Below are 15,274 nucleotides of genomic sequence, written 5' to 3'. Positions count from 1 at the left end.
TATAGTTTGAAGTCTGGTATTGAGATCCCTCCTACTTTACTCTTCTTTCTCAGAATTGCTGTGGCTATTTGGGGTCTTTTATTGTTCCAAATGAACTTTTGGAGAGTTCTTTCTAGGTCAGTGAAATATGTCGTTGGTATTTTAATGGGGAGTGCATTGAACCTATAGATTGCTTTAGGAAGTATGGACATTTTGATGATGTTGATTCTACCAATCCATGAACATGGTATGTTCTTCCATCTCCTTACATCTTCCTCTATCTCTTTTTTCAGTGTCGTGTAGTTTTCCGCAAATAGGTCCTTTATTTCTTTAGTTAAATTTATTCCTAGGTATCTTAATTTTTTTGGTGTGATGGTGAATGGAATTGCTTTTTTAGCCTCTGTTTCTGTAGTTTCACTGTTGGTGTATAGAAATGCCATGGATTTCTTGGCATTAATTTTATATCCTGCTACGTTGCCAAATTCATTTATTAAGTCAATTAGTTTTTTAATGGAGTCTTTTGGGTTTTTTATGTACAATATCATGTCATCTGCAAATAAGGATAACTTTACTTCTTCTTTTCCAATTTGGATGCCTTTTATTTCCTCCTCTTGTCTAATTGCAATGGCTAGTACTTCCAGAACTATGTCAAACAGGAGTGGCGAGAGTGGGCATCCCTGTCTTGTTCCTGTTCTTAGAGGGAATGGTTTTAGTTTTTGCCCATTGAGTATAATGTTGGCTGTGGGTTTATCATATATAGCTTTTATTATGTTGAGGTATGATCCTTGTACTCCCACCTTTTTAAGAGTTTTTAACAGGAAAGGGTGTTGGATTTTGTCAAATGCTTTTTCTGCGTCAATTGATATGACTATATGATTTTTATCTTTCAATTTGTTTATGTGATGTATCACGTTTATTGATTTGCGGATATTGTACCATCCTTGCATTCCTGGAATAAATCCTACTTGGTCATGGTGTATGACCTTTGTGATGTTCTTCTGGAGTCGATTTGCTAGAATTTTGTTGAGGATTTTGGCATCTATGTTCATGAGGGATATTGGCCTGTAATTCTCTTTCATTGAGTTGTCTTTATCTGGTTTTGGTATTAGGGTGATGTTGGCTTCATAGAAGGAGTTCGGAAGTGTTCCTTCCTCTTGGATTTTTTGAAATAGTCTGAGGAGGATAGGTTTTAGTTCTTCCTTGAATGTTTGGTAAAACTCTCCTGTGAAGCCATCTGGCCCTGGGCTTTTGTTTGCTGGAAGCTTTTTGATGACGGTTTCAATTTCTTCCCAAGTCACTGGTCTATTGAGATTTTTAGATTCTTCCTGATTGAGTTTTGGCAGTTTGTATTTTTCTAGGAATATGTCCATTTCCTCCAGGTTGTTTAGTTTGTTGGAATAGAGTTGTTCGTAGTATTTTGTAACAATCTGTTGTATTTCGGTGGGGTCTGTTGTTATTTCACCTCTTTCATTTCTGATTTTGTTTATTTGGGTCCTCTCTCTTTGTTTCTTGGTTAGCCTGGCTAGAGGTCCATCAATCTTGTTTATCCTTTCGAAGAACCAGCTCTTGGTTTTGTTGATCTTATGTATTGTTTCTTTGGTCTCTATGTCATTTATCTGTGCTCTGATTTTTGTTATTTCCTTCCTTCTGCTTACACTGGGCTTTTCTTGTTGCTCTTTTTCTAACTCTTTGAGTTGTAGAGTTAGTTCATCTGTTACCATTTTTTCTAGTTTTTTGCAATAGGCTTGTAAGGATATGAACTTCCCTCTCAAAACTGCTTTTGCTGTGTCCCATAGATTTTGGATTGTTGTGTTTTCATTGTCATTTGTTGCCAGGATGTTTTTAATTTCTTCCTTGATTTCTCTGGTAACCCAGACCTTGTTTAATAGCATGTTGTTTAGTCTCCATGTATTTGATTTCTTTGGATTATTTTTATTGTAATTAGTTTCCAGTTTTATGCCACTATGGTCTGAGAAGATGCTTGATATGATTTCTATCTTCTTGAATTTGAAGAGACTTTGCCTATGTCCCAAAATGTGGTCTATCTTTGAGAATGTCCCATGTGCACTTGAGAAGAATGTATATTCTGTGGCTTTGGGGTGGAATGTTCTAAAGATGTCAATTAATTCCATCTGGTCTAGTGAGTCGTTTAGGATTGATATTTCTTTGCTGATTTTTTGTTTAGATGATTTGTCGAAGGGTGACAGTGGGGTATTAAAATCTCCTACTATGATTGTATTGCTATTAATCTCTCCCTTAATGTCCTCCAGCAGTTTTTTTATGTATTTGGGTGCTCCTGTATTGGGTGCATATATATTTACCAGGGTTATTTCTTCTTGTTGGATTGTACCCTTTAGTATTATGAAGTGGCCTTCATTATCTCTTGTTATGTCCTTCACTCTGAGATCTAATTTGTCAGATATAAGTATTGCTACCCCAGCTTTTCTTTCCTTTCCATTTGCCTGGAAAACTTTTTTCCATCCCTTCACCCTCAGTCTGTGTGCATCTTTTTTTCTGAAGCATCTACTTTATAACCAAGCAATTTCAACTTTATGCATCCAAGAGAAATAAGTGCTTATGCCCACAATAATACCTATACATTAACAAGTGAATTGATAAATAAACTGTGGCACATCCATACAAGAAAATGCTATACAACTTAAAATAAAACCTACTTCCAGAATCAAGCAATACAGTTCTAAAACATATTATGAAGCCAATCTCCCTGGGTACAATGGGATTCTCTTATATGTAATATGAAGTTCAGTGACAGGCAAATCTAATCTAGAGCTAACAGAAGTCAGAGTAATAGTAACCTGCAGGAGGAAAGGTATTGATTGAGAAGAGTCTAAAGGAATTAGAAATCTCTCTCTCTCTCTCTCTCTCTCTCTCACACACACACACACACACACACACACACCCCTTCGTCTTTCTTTTTATTTTATTTTTTATTAATAGTAGAGGCCTGGTGTACGAATTCGTGCACAAGTGGGGGCCGGTTGGGGAGAAGGGCCATGCCCCACCCCTTCCTCAGGCCCCCCCCCCGCCCCTGTTAAACTTTGAGTCAAACTCCCTGTTAAACTCCTGGTCGAGGAGACAATTTGCATGTTAGCCTTTTATTATATAGGAGTGTGTGTGTGTGTGTGTGTGTATCCTATATAATAAAGGGGGAATATGCAAACTGACCACCATGCCATGACAAATATGGCAGCACCTATAATCACGAGATGGTGTGGTGCCCAGTCTCCTCAGCCCTGCCGGAGTCCCCTAGTCCTTTCAGACCAGCCAGGGAGGGGGGGCAGCAGGTGCACAGTGCAGCAGCACTGCCCTCAGCCCCTCAGCCATCCGAGGCTCAGGTAACCAGGGCCAACAGAGGCTTTCACCGCTGGCAGTGGCAATAGCAGAGGTGTGATGGGGGTGTTGTCTTCCCCTGATTGTCAGGTCACCTCCCGCCCCTGAGGGACTCCCCCTACAGTGCATGAATTTTCATGCACCGGGCCTCTAGTGTGTGTCTGTATGTATCTTGATCTGTATGGTGGTTATCTAGGTAAAAATTGATAGAGCTGAATATATTTTTGAGCTTTGTATTGCATGTAAATTATCCCTCAATTAAAATAAATTCAATAGAACTGCCTTTGCCTGAACATTTACAGCAGTCTTATTCATAACAGCCCCAAAATGGAAACAAACCCACATGTTCATCAACTGATGAATAAGTAAACAAAATACGGCATACATTTATATAGAATGGAGTATCATTTGGCAGTAAAAAGAATGAGATACTAATACATGAAGCAACATGTATAAACCTTAAAACCATTATGCTATATGAAGGAAGCCAGTCACAAAAGACATTATCATCTGATTTCATTTAGATGTAATGTATAGAAAAGACAAATCTATATAGACAGAAAATAGCCAAAAACAGGAGGAATAGGGGAAAACAGTTTTGAAGTTTGTGGTGATGACTGCATAACTCTGAATATACTAAAACCCACTAAATTGGATATTTTATGTGGCTGAACTCAATAAAATTATTTTTTAAAACTAAACTATGAGTTAAGACCGGTTTGGCTCAATGGATAGAGCGTCGGCTTGGGACTGAAGGGTCCCGGGTTCGATTCCGGTCAAGGGCATGTACCTTGGTTGCGGGCATATCCCCAGTAGGAGGTGTGCAAGAGGCAGCTGATCGATGACTCTCTCTCTCATTGATGTTTCTAACTATCTCTCTCCCTTCCTCTCTGTACAAAATCAATAAAATATATTTTTTAAAAAACACACACACAACTAAATTATGAAAATAATTTAATAATTTAATTACTTTGTTTTTGTCACTTTGTCTTCAAAATACAGGATAGCCCTAACCGGTTTGGCACAGTGGATAGAGCGTCAGCCTGCAAACTGAAAGATCCCAGGTTCCATTCCGGCCAAGGGCAAAATACCTTGGTTGCAGGCACATCCCCAGAGGGGGGTGTGCAGGAGGCAGCTGATCAATGTTTCTCTCTCATTGGTGTTTCTAACTCTCTATCCCTCTCCCGTCCTCTCTGTAAAAAAGTCAATAAAATATATTTAAAAAACAACAACAACATACAGGATAAATCTAAAAGTGAAACTGACAAAAAGTATTTCTTTCAGACAACTGAGCTCAGATAGACTAAGGTTAAGAAAGAAAGGATTATTTCAGTCAGAGAGAATGGCACAAGTTAGCAAACTCAACCTGGGACATCTATTTACCTGCCACATACTCATTTCCATGCTGCTGAAATCCCTAATGCAGGAAGTCTTGTAATTCTCCCAAGAAGGTAATAAATGTACTTACTGTAATACTGAATACCAGACACCAGATTTCCAAGAAAATTGAGACATAAAGTAGATCGCAACTGTCTGGGGCTGGGATCGGAGATTAAGTATAAACTGGAAGAAGTAATTATTGGGGTAATGAAAATGTTCCAAAACTGGATTGTGGTTAATAGTTGTAAGTCTACTAAAATCACTGATTTTTAACACTTAAAACAGGTGAATTTTATGGAATGTAAATTATAACTCAATTAAGCTTAAAAAATAAAAAGACCATTATAAAACACAAATCAAGTAAGTCATACATTAAATGTTCAAATTTAGAAAAATCATTTTTTGAGTCATTGAATGATCAACAACTTTCTGGCATTATTGGATATAGCGAACAATAACATATTTAAAAGAATTTCTATCACAACTATTATTATATTTATTATCATATATTAAAATATTTTATATTTTTATGGTAATTTAAAACCCTTTGCACTCCGCTGTCCCCTCTCAGGGGACATCGGAATTCTAGCATATCACTCGGATGTCCCCTCTCAGGGGACATTGCAGTTTATTAGTGATTACGGGGAATTGAGTTATTTCAACACACTCCGCCGCAAAGTAGCGTCGAGTAGCTGGTAGCCAATGTCCAGAATGGTTCGGAGTGCAAAGGGTTAAAAAAAGTAAGTAAAACACCACTAGCATCAATATCACAAAAATACTCTTTAAAATTTGAATAATTATAGTATTCTCAACTGCTTGGCAAACTTTGATATATCCTCAGAAAATGCTCCAATAAATATACTGTGTCAATGTATAAATGTAACTTCTGAGTGCTGACACTAATTACAGACCCCAGAACTAATGAAACAAATCAGCCATTAAACATCATTAAATAGAGCTAAAACTACTGATACTCAAGCTTAAAAGCTACTAATCATAACACAAAAACCTTTCTAGACGATTTCTCATCTTGTCATTATTTATCATCAGCCCAGATAAATCAACATTCACCCTCAATTCATTTAACCAAAATTCTTCAAGGGTTTCAACTCCATCTCTCTTTTTTTATGAATTTTATTTTATTTTTAATATAGTTTATTGATTTTTTACAGAGGAAAGGAAGGTGAGGGTAAAGAGTTAGAAACATCAATGAGAGAGAAACAGAGAGAAACAAGGATGAGCTGCCTCCTGCACACCGCTACGGGGGATGTGCCTGCAACTAAGGTAACCTAAATCGAACCTGGGACCCTTCAGTCCATAGGCTGACGCTCTATCCACTGAACCAAACCAGTTAGGGCCACCTCCATCTCTTTTAACTATACTCTATTTACTAGTACTTAAGTGCAAGACACCACAGAGATAAAAGAGCACTATAAGGTAGGTTAGAAAATAAATTCTAATTGGACTAACAGGTAAAATTTCGAGTTAGACCCTAAAGGACTTAAACCCACAGAAACAGGCAGAAGGATTTTTAAAAGGGAAAAAAGTATGGATTGTGTTAAAGAAATTATTATTAGGAGGAAAGAGAATAGTGAAAGGCAAAAATGAATAGGCAAATTATGCCCACATCTAGATCTAATAAGTGTGAACTTTTTTTTGCAAAGTTTTTACATGATCAGATCTATGCTATAGGAAGATAAGGTCTTAAAGCAGTATAAAGGATGTAATTCTACCAGAAGACACGGCAAAGTAATTCATGATGATACACCATCACACACTTCAAAATCAATTAAAGACACATTAAAGATCTTGCCTGAGAAGTATTAACCCACCCACTATATTCATCAGACATTGCTCCTTCATATTGCCACTTGTTCTGATCAATGGCACACGCACTTTCTGAGCAGCACTTCAAAACATATGAACAAGTGGAAATTGGGTCTCTGAATGGTTTGCCTCAAAACAAGAAAAGTTCTACTGGGACGATATCTACAAATTACCTGAAAGATGGGGGAAATGTGTACCTAGCAATGGACATTACTTTGAATAAACAGTTTTGATGTTTCTCTTGAAAAAAAAAAAAAAAAAAAAAAAAAAAAGGATGTAATTCTAGAATAGGTGACTATAAAACATTTCAGATAGGAAACTATTGTTATAACAGGGCATAATAGGCCTAAAAAACCACTCCTCAGGCAGCTTTCCCTGCTCCTCCTCCGCAAATGAAGTCTAACTTGATAAAAGAAAAAATATATAGAAAAACACATCTATCCACATAGTCATTTTCCTGACCCTGCAGCCCTTTTAACCCAAAATCTTTCCCTACTCCCTTGCTAGCATTCTATGCAGAACTACTTGCTTTTTCCAAGTTTACAATATTTTAAAAGCTTTTCCCCTCAAAAGTCATTTTACTTTAACCTCTCTCAGTTTGAAATGTCAACAACCCTTTCCTCCCCCTAATAGCCTTTTACTTATTACTAGAGTAATTCATGTTTACTGGCAGAAAATTTATGAAATTTATTTAAGGGAAAAGGAAACTAAATTGCCCACAACCAACCTTCATACTTAAAATTCCTTTTATTGGCTTTCTTCTACTTTTATGCACAATTCTCCAGTCTCCCTTTTCTTATGTTTCTCAAAGTCCCCAAAATGGACATGGCCCAACCCTTTAGTCCACCCCACATCTCTGGATCATACTTCTTTTCTCTTAAATTCACGTGCAGAAAAAAATTTAATTTTCCACTGATGCTTTCTTGCCTAAACTTCAATCCCACATTTCTAACTACCTACCAGACATTTTCTCCTGGATGATTACTAGCACATCAAACCAGATTTAAAAATTAAATCATGTTCTCTCCAATATCAGTTTCCCTTCTAGACCCACATTTTCCAATGCACACCTCATGTTGCTATCTTTTAAAAAGATATTTTAATTGAATTTTAAAGAGAGGAAGGGAGAAAAACATCGATGAGATATTACAACATGGATCAGCTGCCTCCTGCATACCCTCTACTGAGGATTGAGCCCAAAACGCAGGCATGTGCCCTGGCCAGAATTCAACTGCAGCAGAACAACCTCTGTGCACGGGACAATGCCCAACCGACTGAGCCACAATGGCCAGGACTGTCACTTTTTTAATGCTTACTCTTGAAGCGATTACTTTTAATTATTTATCTCCATTGGAATGCAATCAAACACACCTTCAATTAACTACTATACTTTAACACCCACGTATAAGAGGGAGAGTGGCTTTAATGTATAAGAGAGAGGGGCTTTAAGGGCCCTGTGACATCAGAATTTACATAAAATAAATACAACCAGATAATTTTAAGAGTGCAGGGATTTCTAACCTTTGTTTTACTAAAGAATTTGATAAAGGCAAATACTTTATCTTGCCTAGATGAAATATGAGACACAGTGAGGTTAAATCATCACAGTGGTAAATCAAGACTAAAGCTCTTTACTGTGTCGTCCTGTCTTTCATTAAACAGTGATACTTAAATGCTTTCCAACTAAAGAGTTTTAAAAAACTTTTACATTATATTACTTAGTGACCAAAAGAAAATTCCACTTTAAATCAAACTTATCATTGATGTCCCACTGACAGGAACAAACAATAAGTAAAATTATATATACAACAATATATCTGAAAAATTACAAATATTAATACTGTGCTTTCTTCTTTTAGAACTTTAATGTGCTGTGTCATTGAATAACTTCCAGGCCAACAGCCAAAGTATCCAGGGACATTTTCTCTCTCAAATTCAAAACAATATCTACTTAGCAACATTCTTGCTGTTGTTTAAATCTTCACCCAATGATATGTTTGTTGTTTTTTTAAAATATACTTTATTGATTTTACATTGATTTTGAGAGAGAAAGAGACAGAGGGAGAGAGAGGTGAGGGAGAAACATCAATCGATTGCTTCCCAACCAGGGATCAAACCCCACAACCTGGATATGTGTCCTGACCAGGAATCAAACCTGCCACCTTTTGGTGTACAGGAGGATGGTCCAACCCACTGAACCACCTGGCAGAGAGGAAATGAGAGAGAGAGAGAGAGAGAGAGAGAGAGAGAGAGAGAGAGAGAGAGAGAGAGAGAAACATCAATGATGAGAATCACTGATTGGCTGCCTCCTGCAGGCCCCCTGCTGGGGATCAGCCCACAACCTGCGCATGTGCCTTTGACTGGAATTGAACCTGAACCAGGGACCTTTCAGTCTGCAGGCTGACACTCTACCACTGAGACAAACCAGCTAGAACATCACTGATGTTTCTATCTCTCCCTCTCCCTCTCTGAAATCAATAAGGATATATTTTTAAAAACTTCAGTTCAGCCCTAGCCTGTTTGGCTCAGTGGATACAGCGTCAACCTATTCAGATCAAGGGCATATGCCTGGGTTTAGGGCTCAATCCCAGTAGGGAGCATGCAGGAGGCAGCAGATCAATGATTCTCATCATTGATATTTCTCTCTTCCCCTTCCTTTATCTCTGAAATCAATAAAAATATATTTAAAAAAACAAACACTTCAGTTCAAATGTGAGCTACATGACAACCACGACTTTACGTACATTATTAGATCACCAACACCAAAGACAGTATTTGCCATTATGACTGGCACTCAAATATATTTTAAATAACAGAAATAATTATTTGTTGAATGCCTACTCTCATCTAATAGTTCAGGGTCTAAAAAAACTATTTTTTTACTCAAAGATTTAATTCCTACTGGAGATAATTTTTTTTTAAAACCAATGAACTTTATAGTAGAAGGGACAGCAATCGCTTAGTTTAAATAAAATTAAAATAGTTCAAATAAAATTAAAATATAAGGGAGAATACATAAGAATACTGGCAGGAGAGCAAAGAGAGTGCTGTCCTTTAAAATAATCTGTCAAAAACCTTCAGAGATGTTTAATCTATTTCATAAGTGAAGAACCAAGTTTTTCAGTGCCTGTATGTGTGTGTGTGTGTGTACGTACGTACATAAAGAAGAGTCTCTGTATCTCCCATAGCAAATAGTCACTGGAACATAATTCAGCATTCAAACAATGCTGAATGAATATCAAATGTCATATTTTAGATTACCTAAACAAAACAAGTTTTTAAGTTGTACTTCTAGGTATACAGAAGTCAATTAATCTCAAAGTGTAGGTCTTTGGTTTTTTTTGAGAGAAAGCAAATTTTTATTACAGAAAAGGTCCCTGCTACAGGGAGGGGACTCAAGCAGGTTGCCCTCAAAGTATATAATTTAAGTGAGAAGTGACAGGTCCCTGTAACACAAATCTATTTTAAAGATTCAAAGATGATTGCTCTTAACATTTCTGACTATTATTCAAGTTCTTATTTGCTGAATGCAAGAGAAATATTTACTGAGAGACTATAATGCATGTGCCAGGGCACAGTGCTTATAATTGTGCCAATTTTCATGTTATAGTAATGCTATCTACTTAGCGATCTCAGTGTCCAAAGAACATGTACTTGTGTTCTTTTGAGATTAGTGCTGATGATTTTCCAATGAGATGTATTACTTAATTAAGAGTAAAATAGGAAATAAAATGTATGGTATGTTGGATTGGTTAATCAACTGGCAGCTCAAATAATCTGGAGAACTTAGTAAATGCCAAACACTTTCTGCAATTTTTTGCATGCCATCATCTCACTCAACCCACATAACACAATGGCATACATACTATAACTTCTTTCATTCATAAACTGAGAAAACGACACTTTGATATTAAATAGCTTTCCCAGGATCCCCCAGCTACTACAGAATTCTTCAGGTTTTATTTTTAAAAATAAGGAGGTGTGGGGATAAAAGGGAGAGATCAACCAAAGGACTTAGGGCATATATATGAGCCTAACCAGTGGTCGAGGACAATAAGGGGGTGGGGACATAAGGGGGAGGGGTAAGGGATTGGAATGGGGGGGTTGAGGACAAATATGTGATACCTTAATCAATAAAGGAATTTTTAATAAATAATAAATAAAAATAAGGTGGTTTTTAATTATATTTATAATACTATTTGTACAAATGGTTTTCTTCAATTGTTGAGGCCAAGTTTGTTATAATAGCAGCTAAAAAGATTTTTCCTAACATACTGTAGAGTAAGTCAGTGGGGAATACTAAATATCTTTTTAAAAAAATCTGCCAAACAAGCTTTACTGTAGCCTCTAAAAGTCTAATGGCTTTCTTAATTTAATCTATATGTAATATAAAAAAATATAAATACCTTAAAAATCCTTAAAGTAGAGGTGGTTAACATACTATAGCCTATGTTGTTATTATAAGTCAATAAAGCTTAACATTAAGAACTGCAATAACAAAATAAAAATTTCAGACCTCATAAAACTAAAAAATTTTATGATATATGATAAATCAGTGCTTTAGAGAAAATAAACAAGCGAAGGGAGATAGGAAGTATGGTAGTCTGGGAATTCTTTAGTGATATGGAGACAGTTGAACAGTGATAAAGAGAACTGAAAGAACAAGTCTAGGATTTAACTGAGTAATAAGGGCTCCAAGCAGATGGAATCATGAAGTACAATCTTTCTGATTCAGGTGCACTTTTTAAAAATAACTATTTGCACTATAATTCTTTGATAACACTTATAATTTTTACAGTTAGTGATTACTTCACTTAGCTGCAGAGATTCATTCAAATGTCAATTACCCTTTTTTTTTTAAAAACTAAACGAACCAAAATATAGCTTTAATTGAGACATTATGGAATGATTGGTTCATCCTTTCTTAGCCCAGCAAGAAGAGCCTGCCAGAAATAAAATATGACTTCCTCATTTTTACTAGTCAAGCTTCTTCAAGATTTATCTGGACAGAAAATTAATCAAAAAAGTATTCAAATGAAATAACTTCATTAAAATGAAGATTGGATGAGAATAGATATTCTGAGAAAAGTTATCTTAGGAAAATTCTAAAAAACCTAGGCATAATAACTGAAATAAATTTACAAAACACAAATAGCTAACTATCACAGAAATGCAGGCCAGACACCAAATTTTCTTAATAGAAAAAATAAGCAGAATTGGCTGTTCTACAGTATTCCAAAACCCTAACAGCAACTTAGCAGTTAAATAAAAATTTTTAAAAAGTTTTGAATACTTTATTTTCCAAAAACTAGCTGTGAAATACTTAACCCAGGTCTCTATTATTACAAGATGTTAGTACACAGAACTAGACATTCAATACCTGTTAGAGGTATAAATAAATTTCAAATTTGCAGGAAGAAGTATTTATCCAATTTTCTACAAGGGAACCAACTTTTTCTTTCAAATAATACTTTTTAAAATAATTAGCCCTAGCCAGTTTGGCTCAGTGTATAGAGTGTCTGCCTGCAGAATCAAGGGTCCCAGGTTTGACTCTGGTCAAGGGCACATGCCCAGGTTGGGGGCTCAGTCCCCAGAAGGGAGCATGCAAGAGGCAGCCAATCAATGATTCCCTCTTATCATTGATGTTTCTATTTTCCTCTCTGAAATCAACAAAATATATTTAAAAAAATAAAAATTAAATTATTTTTTTACATGCCAGTATGTTAAGATAATATTAGAACAAGGCCATGGTAGATATAACTATGATAACTTTTAGAGTGTGTAGGCTTATAAATACAATGTCAAACAAAATGTTCATCATAACCTATCACAAAACAAATAAAAATAAAGTGATCCAGCCCCTGTTGTATGGCTCAATGGTTGCCTATGAACCAGGAGGTCATGTTTGATTCCTGGTCAGGGCACATACCTAGGTTGCAGCCTCCATCCCCAGTAGGGAGTGTGCAGGAGGCAGCTGATCAATGATTTGTATCACTGGTTGTTTATATCTCTCTCCATCTCTCTTCCTCTCTGAAATCAGTAAAAATATAAATTATAAAATAAAGTGATCCATAACTCCACCTATAGTTTACTAATAATCCAAATTGGGAATTTGTTTCAGTTCATTACCGTATTTTCCGGCATACATGAAGACTTTTGAAACCAAAAAAAGTCAACCGAAAACCGGGGGCAAAAGACCGAAATTGCACAAAAATTACCGGCAGATCTTGAAGGCAAAGTAAGTCTTTTCTTTGAAGTGGGGGGTAGTCTTATACAGCGAATATAGGCCTAAACCTATGTTTTAACTGTAAAATTAGGGGGCCGTCTTATACGCCGGAAAATACGGCATTTTGTACCCAAAAGAAATCTAAGTAACCCAAGGTTACTTTAAGCCTAAGAATTAGGGTATCACTCTCGGTATGATCTAATGATGGTCTCACTTGTATAATAATTTTAGTTTGGCCTCACCTGCTGGCTCAGTTGGCTGCAGCGTCCTCCCTTCTTCGCTTTCCAATAATCAATAACTAGAAGTCCCTTAAGGAGGGCAGGGATCATTAAAACAGCATTGTATACTGAAGATGTTCGATTAGAAATACTCCTGAAGCTTCTATTAAGTCAATGTCCATATTTTTTAAGAGTTCCATTCCAATCAGGGCACATACCTAGGTTATGGATTTGATCCCTAGTTCGGTGAGTTCGAAAGGCAATTCCGCATGTCTGTCTGTCTCTGTCTCTTTCTCTCCCTCCCCCCCCTCCCCCCCTCTTCCTCTCTAAAATCAATAAACATATATCCTCTAGTGAGGATAAATATATACATGCATACACACACATATAAAACGTGAAATTTAAAAACAAAGATAGAACAATAAAATATCCATCTAAGTCTGCTTTCCAAGGGGTGGTCCCCAAAAAGTATGGGGGAAAGGAACACCATCCCCTGCGAGTTGACAGGGAGTTTTGCAAGTTTCGCGCACTCTCACTTGTGGCCTAATTTTATGAATGGAAAAAACTCTGCATCAAAAGGCGCGGCTTGTCCAAGGTCAGTCAAGAAGTTAGTGTTGCAGCTCTACCGAGAAGGGTGCACTTCACCTGACACTTCCCACTCACTACATCGTCCTGCCTCCCCTGCCGCCAGGGGCGGAGTGAATCAGACTCCCGCACTATCTATCCTCAACCTGCTAAGGAGGCGGGTGAAAGATTTCAGTAGCAGGTCAACCTAGGGGAGAAAGTTGTGCAGGTCACCGATCAGCCCAGGAAAGTGACATGTTGACAGGCGCAGCTCCCAAAGGAACAGTTCTGCATTCCCAGGAGCCCCCCCAAACCCGGCACCGGCGTGACTGCTCCCGGAAACCTGAGAAACCTCAGTGAGTTTCGCCCCCTCCTGGGCGTGAGGCACGACGGGGGAATGTGCAGAGGACGGCCGGCCACCCGGCCCAGCCATGTGCCTGTCCAGCCCGTCACGCCCGCCTCGCCCCAGCCGGTTCCTCGTGCCTCGACCGCAAGCCAGAGGCCCAGCCCGGGACCCGACGCAAAGGCTGTCCCGGCCGCCGCCGCCGCCGCCGCCGCCACCGCAGCAGCCCGAGGCGCCCCGGCGCGGCACCCGCCGTCAGGTCCCCGCCCCACCTCTCAAGTTGAGCCTCCAAGCGACGCCGTCCGCGTCCCTCGCCCGGCCCGGAGGGATCGGCCTGCCACAGTCCGCCCGCCCGCCGCCGCCAGCCCGGCGTCCTTACTTCATTGAGCTGGCGCTCCGCGGCCTCGCGTAGGGCAGGATCCATGGTGCCCCGCAGGGCCTCGATAATGGTGTTGGGGTCCATCGCCGCGCGGACTTGCTAAAACCCCAAGGCTCGGGTGCTTCGGAGCCAGGAACAGCACCGCTCACTGCGCACATGGACCCGCCGCGCTCCGCAGCGGCAACCGGCGCGAAAGGAAAGAGAAGCGCCAAAGCCCCGGATAGAACCTCTTCGCCTCGGCGTGGAGGCGGGAGATGTTCCGGAGATTTCCTGTCAGCGGGCCGCGGGGCACCTTGGGATGTGTAGTCCGCGTGCGCAGCCCTCAACCCACGTGGTCCTGAGCTGCCTGTCGCTCACACAAATCAAAAAGGGAAAATGTTCAGACTGCACAGAAAGAAATGTAAAACAATCAATTAAAAATACTTCACATTATAGTATACTTATGGTGACTGTAAGATGTATCTGACACAATAAGTGATGCAATCCATTGTTAATAGCTGTGTAATTGAAGGAAACCTTTTCAAAAATCATTTTGAGATAATGTTTCTATATGCCATAAAAATGTTTATACCCAAGTTAAAAAGAAATATATTTTACCCAAGTAATCCCATGTATGAGGCTTTCCTAAGAAATAGCACAGCCAAAACCGGTTTGGCTCAGCGGTAGAGCGTTGGTCTGCGGACTGAAAGGTGCCGGGCATGTACGTTGGTTGCCTGCACATCCCGGGTGGGGGGTGTGCAGGAGGTAGCTGGTTGATGTCTCTCTCTCATTGACATTTCTGGCTCTCTATCTCTCTCCCTTTCTCTGTGTAAAAAATCAATAAAATATATTAAAAATATATATATTACAAAAGATTAAATGAGCCTTACATGTGACAGGTATTTATTACATTGTATATTTATTATAACCACCAAATACTAAAATTATGGCTTTTTATTGAGCATCCAAGTTTTGTCAGGAACGTTATATAAATCACATCTAAATTCAGAACAAAAGTATAATCCCTA

General features: G+C 38.5%; 1 protein-coding gene across 1 annotated transcript in view; it reads right to left on the bottom strand.

Moving 5' to 3' along the window:
• The window catches only part of IPO7 (importin 7), a 52,611-nt gene extending 38,093 nt beyond the window's left edge, over positions 1–14,518 (bottom strand). The window contains exon 1 of the mRNA XM_084893475.1: positions 14,268–14,518. Within this exon, the coding sequence (XP_084749601.1) occupies positions 14,268–14,351 (84 nt within the window). The 5' untranslated portion in view covers positions 14,352–14,518. The remainder of the gene's footprint in view (positions 1–14,267) is intronic.
• Between the last annotated feature and the right edge of the window lie 756 nt (positions 14,519–15,274).

This window comes from Pipistrellus hanaki (assembly GCF_964339955.1).
Source record: "Pipistrellus hanaki genome assembly, chromosome: 9".
In the NCBI taxonomy this organism is placed as follows: domain Eukaryota; kingdom Metazoa; phylum Chordata; class Mammalia; order Chiroptera; family Vespertilionidae; genus Pipistrellus; species Pipistrellus hanaki.
This window is presented reverse-complemented; position numbering and strand designations above follow the sequence as displayed.